This window comes from Suricata suricatta, chromosome X (genome assembly GCF_006229205.1).
Source record: "Suricata suricatta isolate VVHF042 chromosome X, meerkat_22Aug2017_6uvM2_HiC, whole genome shotgun sequence".
NCBI lineage: Eukaryota > Metazoa > Chordata > Mammalia > Carnivora > Herpestidae > Suricata > Suricata suricatta.
The window spans coordinates 31,246,477-31,256,826 of NC_043717.1; the positions used below are offsets into that span (position 1 = coordinate 31,246,477).

The 10,350-nt window shown below is 40.1% G+C and overlaps 1 protein-coding gene and 1 non-coding gene across 4 annotated transcripts in view; one reads left to right on the forward strand and one right to left on the reverse strand.

Moving 5' to 3' along the window:
* SYTL5 (synaptotagmin like 5) overlaps positions 1–10,350 on the forward strand; it is a 103,811-nt gene that overhangs the window by 69,564 nt on the left and 23,897 nt on the right. For all 3 annotated transcript variants that reach the window (XM_029930999.1, XM_029930998.1, XM_029931000.1), the window contains exons 8-9: positions 2,907–3,013; positions 9,836–9,928. In XM_029930999.1, coding sequence (XP_029786859.1) covers positions 2,907–3,013; positions 9,836–9,928 — 200 coding nt within the window. The remainder of the gene's footprint in view (positions 1–2,906; positions 3,014–9,835; positions 9,929–10,350) is intronic.
* LOC115284432 lies at positions 3,756–3,869 on the reverse strand. The gene has a single exon (XR_003905187.1). It is a non-coding gene; the product is annotated as a U5 spliceosomal RNA (small nuclear RNA).

Here is a 10,350-nt window from a genome sequence, read left to right on the forward strand (position 1 = left end):
TCAGGATCGCGATTGCAATGGGGGAAAGGAAAAAAACAAAAAGCAAAAACCCGAGTCTCTCTTAGTTTCCGATAGCTTTGCTCAAGCCGCTGTGCGCTGCTGGAAATGAGCTGGGAGCTCCTACATTCTAAGCGCGTGCCCGGGCGTCCACCCGCCACCAACTCTTTGTTGAGGGACCCATCGGTACGCGCCTTATTTCTTCCCTGTGGGGACCCGGAATTCGCGCAGTCCGTGCAGGGGGCGGGGTGTGCCGTGGAAATGTGGTCTGTGGTCCCGTTCCCAAAACCAAGTTCGAATTGCTTGCGCCTGGCGCAGTTGCCGCTCTGGCCGCTTCCCACTGGGGAGCGCGCCTCCCCAGCGCAGCCGCTTCTCACAGCCACAGACGCCTCTGATTCCCCGCTGAGATGGCTTAGGGCTGGGGGCTATTCCTTCTCTTGTGCCCTGCTACCCAGCAGTTATCTATGGAGTGGGTTTCTGTCTCCACGCGCAGCCAAGCGTTCTATACCTCTTCCCCAGAGACAGTTTTATGAGCGTGTTCCGACTCTCTCTCTTCCCTTTGTGTCCCGGGCGCCGTGCACTTGCTCCACGTTGGGCTGGGGATCTTACCTCCCCGGCCCGTCCCGGGCTGGCCCGTCCTCGGATCTCCCCCATTCGCCCCCACTCACTCAGGTATCCTTGAGGTTCTATTCCTTCTGGAGTTCGTATTTTCTTCTTCCGCTCTCTCAGATGAACGTAATATCCTTCTCAGTTTGAAAAACGGTGCGGAGGGAGTTTACAGAGCTCCCTTCCTCTCCGCCATCTTGGCTCCACCCTCCTCCCTTATTGGATCCTTTCCATTTAGATGGTACATTCAAATACTGCGTATCACTTCACTTCTCCATCACAACAATCCTGTGAAGCAGGTTTTATTTACATTGCAATTTTATTACCTACGAATGAGAAAATTCTTGAGAGAAATTTGCCTCAGTCCCTTGTGTAGAGTTAAAATCAGGACAAAATCCTCAACATGAAAAAGTAAACTGGTACCTAATGTTGACATTTGCATAAAGCCTGAGGCTAGAGTCTGTGTGCTGATTTGAGGAGTCTCCTAGTCCGGTAGCTCACAAAGGTTTTCTAAATATATGTGGTTCTTGTTGCATTTTGTTCAGTACTGCAAAATTGTGTCTCCTGTTAAAAGAAAAAATTTTAATTTTTTTAATGCTTTTTGTTTTTTTGGGGATAGAGAGAGAGAGAGTGCGAACAGGGGGAGGGTCAGAGAGAGAGGGAGACACAGAATCCGAAGCAGGCTCCAGGCTCTGAGCTAGTTGTCAGCACAGAGCCCAACACGGGGCTCGAACCCATGAACCGTGAGATCATGACCTGAGCCGAAGCCGGACGCTTAACCGACTGAGCCACCCAGGCGCCCCAAAAGAAAAATTTTAAGCTAGTCTACAAACCAACCTCACAGGTTATATTTCTACTACTTCTCGTCAGTAGCTCTTGTGTTTTGAGCAGACCCTCTGCGTTAGGCACTATGATAAGCACTTCTGCGGTGTTTAATTTACCATTTCAAACTCAAGTACGAGCTTGTTCTCTTTAATCTTTCTCATGATGGGCAAATATATCTATCCCAGCAGGGCTCTGACTTATAACTGCTCTGTGCACATGAACTGTCTTTGTCTTAGAAAGTTGTCTACAGCATTACTGAGTGGTGCATTGTTCTTTAAATTATATTTTTAAGGGGCACCTGGGTGGCTCAGTCGATTAAGCGTCTTACTTTTGATTTCGGCTCCGGTCATGAGCTCATGGTCATGAGATTGTGCCCCACATCATGCTCTGTGCTGAGTCTGGAGCCTGCTTAAGATTTTGTCTTTCTCTCTCCCTCTCCCCTCCCCTCTACTCGTGTTCTCTCTCTTTCAAAAAAATAATAAAAATTAAAAGAAAAATTAAACAATTACATTTTTAAAAACAAAATGTTCCTCTGTTGAAAGAATGTTCTAGTGCTCAAAGAAATAGAACTTCCTCTCAGTTTACCTATGGCCACTCCCTTATTATATGAAAGAAATTTGTTATGTCATTTAATAGCATTTTATGTCAAGTATGAAACCATAGTGAATTCTCTAAATATATGAATCAAGAATGATTATGCTTTAGTTTTTCCTAAGGGCTCATTATATTTTAAGACCCCATTCTCTGAGAGTTTTTCAGTCTATAGAAAAACAGAAGCCTTAACCAGCTTGAAAGTTTGCATTTTACTTCCTTTAATCAAAAGTGAAATGAATGCATCGGTGTTGATAATGCAGTCAAAGAAAATTTCAAAATACTATTTTTAAAAAAGTATGTTAGGGGCACCTGGGTGGCTCAGTCGGTTAAGCCTCCGGCTTCGGCTCACGTCAGATCTCACGTTCATGGGTTCGAGCCCCGCGTCAGGCTCTGTGCTGACAGCTAGCTCAGAGCCTGGAGCCTGCTTCCGGTTCTGTCTCCTTCTCTCTCTGCCCCTCCCCCTCTCATGCTCTGTCTGTCTCTGTATCAAAAATAAATAAAACATTAAAAAAAATTTAAAAAAGTATGTTAGCATAAACAGCATGAAGTTGCTTTGACTTGCTTTCTTGACATCCCTTTGCCTAGAAAGAATGGAAATAATGATAAAACATTTGCAATGAAAAATGAGATTGTAGCACCTGGGCGACTCAGTTGGTTAGGGATCCGACTTCGGCTCAAATCATTATCTCATGGTTTGTGAGTTTGAGCCCCACGTTGGGGTCTTTGCTGTTAGGGCAGAGTCTGCTTAAGGTCCTCTGTCTCCCTCTCTCTCTGCCCCTCCCCAGCTCACGTCTTCTCTCTCAAAAATAAACAAACATTTAAAAAATGACATCTCTAACAAAATAAGCTGGCTGATATTTCTCCTTTTCTCTTCCTTCCTCCAGACCACAGTCGATCTGAGTTAGATTTGAGTGGATCATTTCCAGAAGACTTAGAGAATACTGTAAACATAAGAAGCAAGTCTGTCTCTGGGGCATTAGACAAAGACTTGGTAAGTTGGATGTGGAAGAAAGTCTAATGATCATGATGAAAGGGCACAGTCTTGTTCCAAACCTTCCCACTTTTAGGTGAGAATAAAGTGAAGAAATATGATAATCTGTTTGTACTAGTCCTCACAGCCAATGTATAAAAACAGCTAAAGCATGATTTAGAAGGGCCGCTGGCTCTGTTGGTTGAGTCCAACTCTTGATTTAAGTTCAGCCCATGATCTCGTGGCTGTGAAATCAAGCCCCCATCATCAGGGTCTGCAATGGGTATAGCATCTGCTTAAGATTCTCTCTCCCCCTCTCCCCCTCCCCTGCTTGCACATGTGCACATGCTCTCTTGTGCTCTCTCTCTCTCTCAATTAAAAAAAAAGGGAAAAGAATGATTTAGAAAAGTTAGCTGGTAATCAGGTTAATGGGTAAAGATTATCCCTTAAAAAAAAATACCTGTTTGCACTCGTGCATGTGCTCGCTCACTCTCTCTCTCTAAATTAAAAATGGGAAAAAAAGAATGATTTAGAAAAGTTAGCTGTTAATCAGGTTAATGAGTGAAGAATATCACTAAAAAAAAATACCTGTTGAGGATTTCAATTCCTGGCTTATTTAAACCTGGAAAATGAAGGACCCCAATATTTTCTAAGTCATATATTACTAGGTTTATCTGACCATATATTTTATATGAACATTTGTACATCTCAAGTTACTTCTAATAAACTACCTTCATAACTGAGATTAACTTATGTAAAAAGTAATGTTCAAGTGAACTCATTTTTGAAATGAGAAGGTAGAGTTAAATTATTCTTTCCACAGAAATCTTTAGTAAAAGGCGAAAGATTTATTCGATCTGAAGAGAAACCAGAGTGTGAGTTAAATTATTCTTAAGGTTCCTTCTAGTTCTAATACCTTGATATTCTGATTTCTGTAACTGCTATAATGCAATTTGAACTCTTTGAAAGAAAGTTATAAAACAAATGTTAAATGACAGCAGTATAATTTTCCAAAGCAAGACAGGAAAGTTGGTTCTAAAGCTCACTGTTATTTCCTAGAGTAAAACAACCTGGGACATATTTTAAAATCTGCCACAAAAGGGGTTGGGGCACCAAGATCAAATGGTTTCAAAGCTTACGTGTGTTTAACCTTTAAAGAAAAGCTAGGGGCGCCTGGATGGCTCAGTCGATTAAGCCTCCGCCTTCAGTTCAGGTCAGATCTCACGTTTGTGGGTTCGAGCCCCGCGTGAGGCTCTGTGCAGACAGCTAGCTCATAGCCTGGAGCCTGCTTCCGGTTCTGTGTCTCCTTCCTGCTCTATCTCTCTCTGTATTAAAAATAAATAAAACATTAAAAAAATTTAGAACAGCTAATTCCAACATTATTAAAATATTCCTGGTCCTAGAGAACTCCATAATTGAAATTAAAAATACACTAGAGGGAATGCACAGCAGATTAGAATATGCAAAAGAATAAACCAACAATCTTTTTTTTTAATTTTTTTTTAATGTTTTATTTATTTTTGATACAGAGAGAGACAGAGCATGAGAGGGGGAAGGGCAGAGAGAGAAGTAGATACAGAACCAGAAGCAGGCTCCAGGCTCTGGGCTAGCTGTCAGCACAGAGCCCGACACGGGGCTCGAACCCACGAGCGTGAGATCTGACCTGAGCCGAAGTCGGAGGCCCAACCGACTGAGCCACCCAGGCGCCCCTAAACCAACAATCTTGAAGACAGGGTAATAGAAAGCAACCAAGTTGAACAGCAAAAAGAAAAAAAATCATATAAAATGAGAATAGCTTATGGGAAGTCAGCGACATCAGTAAGCCTAGTAACATTTAGATTATAGGGATACCAGAAGAAAAAGAGAGAAAAAAGGGGGCAGAAAAGTTATTTAAAGAAATAGTAGGTGAAAGATTCCCTAATCTGGGTAAAGAAACAAATATCCACATCAAAAAGGCACAGCGAGACTCAGAGGTTCACATCAAGACATATAATAATTAAAATGGAAAAAATAGTCATCAACAATTTTAAAAGCAGCAAAAGAAAATAGATACATATGAGCGTAATGCCATGTGTCTATCAGCTGAGTTTTCATCAGAAACTTTCCAAGCCACAGGGAGTGGCATGATAGATTCAAAGTGCTGAAAGGAAAAACAAAAACCCTACAACCAAGAATACCCAGCAAAGTTATTCAGAACTGAAAAAGAGATACAGTTCGCCAGATAAACAAGAGGTAAAGGACTTCAACAGCAAAACTGAATCAAGAAAAAATAGAAGATTTGAACAGGCCCAAGGAGTAACAATGAAATTGAATCAGTAATCAAAAAACTCCCAACAAGCAAAAGTTCAGGACCAGATGGCTTCACAGGTGAATTCTACCTAATATTTAAAGAAGTATTAATACCTATTTTTCTCAAAATGTCTAAAATAGAGAAAGAAAGCTTTCTTTTTTTTTAAATAGTTTATTACCAAGTGCTCTTCCCCACAAGTGCCCCTCTCCGTGACCATCACCCCCTTTCCCCTTCCCCCTCCCTCTTCAGCCCTCAGTTTGTGCTCAGCATTCAAAAGTTTCTCATGATTTGCGTCACTCCCTCTCCCCAACTCTTCCAAGTTAATTCTAAAAGGCCAGCATTACACTGATAACAAAACCAAATAAAGACACTACAGAAAGAAAGCTATAGGCCAATATCTCTGCTGAACATAGATGCAAAAATCCTCCATAAAATATTAGTAAACCAAATCCAACAATACATTCAAAAAAGAATTCACCACAGGGTGCCTGGATGGCTCAGTTGATTAAGCATCTCTTAGTTTTGGCTCAGGTCATGATTTCATAGTTCCTGAGTTCGAGCCCCACATTGGTCTCTGTGCTGGCACTGCAGAGCCTGCTTGGGATTCTCTCTCTCTCCCTCTCTTTCTCCCCCTCCCTTGCTTGCTCTCTCAAAAATAAATAAATAAATTAAAAAAAAATTATTCACCACAACCAAGTGGGATTTATCCCAGGGATGCAAGTGTGGTTCAGTATTCATGAATCAATTAACATGATACATCACATTAACAAGACAAAGGAAAAAAACCATATGATCATCAGATGCATTTGACGAAGTACAGTATCCATTCATAATAAAAGCTCTGAACAGAGGGAGATTAGAGGGAACATATCTCAACATAAAGGCCGTGTATGGAAAAACCGAAAGCGAACATCATACTCAGTGGTAACAAACTGAGGGCTTTTCTTCTAAGATCAGAAACAAGACAAGGATGCCTGCTCTCACCACTTTTATTCAACATACAATAAGGAAACAAAAGGCATCTGAATTGATAAGATGTAAAACGCTATTTGCATACGACATGGTACTGTATATAGAAAACAAAGCTTTAAGACTCCACCAAAAACTACTAGAACTGATAAGTGAATTCAGTAAAGTCACAGAATACAAAATTAATACACAGAAATCTGTTGCATTTCTACACACTAATAATGAGGTAGCAGAAAGAGAAATTAAGAAAATGATCCCATTTACGATTACACTGCATAGAATAAAATACTTGGAAATAAGCTTATCCAAGGAGGTGAAAGACCTATACTCTGAAAAGTATAAAACAGTGATGAAAGAAATTAATGAGTACTTAAGCAAATGGGAAGATCTTCCATGCTCGTGGATTGGAACGACCAATATTGTTAAAATGTTCATACTGCCCAAAGCAATCTACAGATTTAATGCAATCCCTACCAAAATGCCAACATTTTTCACAGAACTAGAACAAATAATCCTAAAATTTGTATGGAACCACAAAAGAATAGCTAAAGCCATCTTGGGGGAAAAAAAGAGTGGAGGTATCACAATCCCAGATTTCATGACATACTACAAATCTGTAATAAACAAAAAGGATGGTACTGGCACAAAAATAGACACATAGATCAGTGAAACAGAATGTAGAGTCCAGAAATAAGCCCACACTTTTATGGTCAATTAATCTATTGCAAAGGAGGCAAGAATATGCAATGGGGAAAAGACAGTCTTTCCAACAAATGATGCTGGGAAAACTGGACAGCAACATGCAAAACCATGAAACTGGACTCGTTTCTGACACCATACACAAAGATAAACTCAAAATGGATTAAAGACCCAAATGTGCGACCCGAAACCATAAAGCTTCTAGCAAGAACATAGGAAGTAATTTCTTTCATATCTGCTGCAGAAATATTTTTCTAGATGTCTCTTCAGGCAAGGGAAACAACAGCAAAATGAAACTATTGGGACTACTCCAAAATAACAAGCTTTTGTCCCACGAAGGAGGCCATCACAACAAACAGAAGGCAACCTACTGAATGAGAGAATATATGTGCAAATTTTTATCCATTAACGCTTAACATCGGAACTCTATAGAGAAGTGCTACAACTCAACACTGGGGGAAAAGTCCAATTAAACAGTGAGAGCAGGGGACCTTAAACACTTTTCCAAAGAGATACCGATTTCCAGCAGACCCTTGAAAAGAAGCACAGCATCACTAATCATCAGAGAAATGCAAATTAAAACCACAGTGAATTGTCACTTTACACTTGTCACAATGGCTAGAATCAAAAAGATGAGAATCAACAAGTGTTGATGAGGATGTGGAGGAAAAGGAGCCTTTGTGCACCATCGGTGGGAATGCAAACTGATGCAGCCTCTGTGCAAAACAGTGTGGCAGGTCCTCAAACAATTAAAAATGGAATTTCCATAGAATCCAATAATTCCACTACTGGGTACTTACACAAATAAAAAAGTAATTTGAAAAGATCTCTGTAGCCCTACATTGATTGTAGCATTATTTATAATAGCCAAGAGAGTGAAGCAGCCTAAGCATCCATCCATGGATGAGTGGATAAAGACGATGTGATATGTATGTGTATGTGTATACACACACACACACACACACACACACACAGATAAACCTAGAGGGCATAATTCTATGTGGAAAAAAAGTCAGAGAAAGACAAACACCATATGATTTCACTTACATGCAGAATCTACAAAAACCAAATGAACAAACAAACTAATAAAAAGCAGAATTAGACGTATAAGTACAGAGAAGAACTAGTGATTGCCAGAGCAGACGGATGGGGGGGATGAAGGAGTTTGTGAGTTGGAGCCCCGAGGTGGGCTCTGCAGGGGCAGCACGTGGAGGGGGCTTGGGATTCAGTCTCTCTTGCTCTCTCTCTCTCTCTGCCCCTCCCTTGCTTATTCTCTCTGTCTCTCTCAAAAAATAAAAAATAAGCAACCACAAAAGCATATGCATAGCAGCTTTGTTAATAATAGAAAACTCTGGAAACAACCCAAATATTTACCAACAGAAAATGGATAAAGTGTGGGATATGATACCCTTGACTTATAAATAAAAATGAACAAATGATAACAATATGGAACAATTTGGATGACTCTTAAAAGACTATAATGTCATGGGGCGCCTGGGTGGCTCAGTCGGCCTCCGGCTTCATCTCAGGTCAGATCTCACGTTTGTAGATTCAAGCCCCGCATCGGGCTCTGTGCTGACAGCTGGCTCAGAGCCTGGAGCCTGCTTCTGGTTCTGTGTCTCCCTGTCTCTCTGCCCCTCCCCCTCTCATGCTCTATGTCTCTCTCTGTATCAAAAATAAATAAAACATTAAAAAAATTTGAAAGACTATAATGTCGAGACAAAGAGGCAAAACATGAAGAGCCTGTTACATTTAATTCCATTTACATACAATTCAGAAACAGGCAAAACAATATCATATTGTTGAGGAATGAATGCTTAGGTAGCAGAAGTATAAAGAAAAGCAAAGATGTGATTACCGTAAGAGTTAAGATACTATTTTAAAGATGGGAGAAAGAGGTTTGTGACAAGGACAGAGCAAAAAAGGGGCTTCTGCTTGGTCACTTAATATTATTATATCGTACATTTATGTTTCTTGCACTTTTCTACATGTGTCAGACTTTAGAATTATTTCTTTCTTGAAAGCACAGAATTATATGTATAAAAGAATCTCATTTTATAACACCATGGTTAAAGGAAATTCTTAAGTATGACTACTCAGATTCATGTGTGCACAATTTTATACAATTTTTCACATAAATAAGGAGATATGGAATAGAATATATAAAATATTAGTTTGGCCTGGGGTGGGAAGAAACAGAGGAGAGAACTGAAAACAATAGGTGTTTATTTAAAAAAAAAGTTTGCATGGAATATTGCATTGATGTGTGGCTGCATATGTAGGCATGTGTGTGTACATATCATAAAACTATTGAAACTCAGTCATTAAGCTATTAGTGGGAGTCCTGAGTTTAATATGTATTTATCTATATTGCATGAAAATTTTTAGCTGTAAAAATGCATTGCTTGATTAACCAAAGGAAGAAGCTACTTTATCATGTAGGAGAAGAAAAACAGAATTTGAAATTCTGGACAAGAATCCAGTGTCTAAAATAGTTAATTCTGTTGGAGAGATTTTTAAGATCTACTTTCCCATCTTGACAGTATATACACATGCATAAACCCAATTTCTTTTTAGTTAGCTAATTTAAGTATGTTGCCCAAATCTTAGCGATCAGGGAGGTAGAAATTGAACACGCAGGTCTGTATGATTCTAAATTTCGTGTTCTTTTCGTAAAACAAGCACCACTAGGAAGGAGACCCCCAATCCTCTGATGAAATAATTCACGTTGAATGGATAGCAAAAGAGAAAAACCTCAGAATAAGGTGATTTGTAGATATTTGTATCAAATCTTTCAGGTATTTAAAAACAAAGTGGTTTTGGAAGTTAAAACACTTTCTAGGAAAGAAATAAACTAAAGCACTGATTTTCTTCTTCTTCCTTAGGACTCCTTGGAAGAGACTGGGGAAGGCATTAATGTCTTAATGTCCTCACGGTTTTCTGCAAACACCCACAGTCTAGCAAGTGGCCTGTCAACCGTAAGCAGTTATTTAGCCTGTGACTGGAAGTGTCTTCTTTCTCTTGTTGATTTTCTGTACATTTGTCAAAGGAGATAGGAACGTCCTTGGGAATATGTGTGACAGTGAGTTAAAGGTCATTATAATTACCTGCCTGCCTTTTGCCCACGGACAACTTTTTGGTCTAATTTTGTATGGGCTTTTACTTCCCTTTCCTTCCATGGTCCTCACCCAGTTTTTTTTTAATAGTTTATTTTCAAATTGGTTTCCATTATAACACCCAGTGCCTCTCCCCACAAGTGCCCCATGACCATCACCCCCTCCCTCCCTCCCCCTCCCCCTTCAGTCCATGGTTTGTTTTCAGTATTCAGTAGTCTCTCATGATCTGTGTCCCTCACTCTCCCCAGCTCTCTTTCCCCCTTCCTCTCCCTATGGTCCTCTGT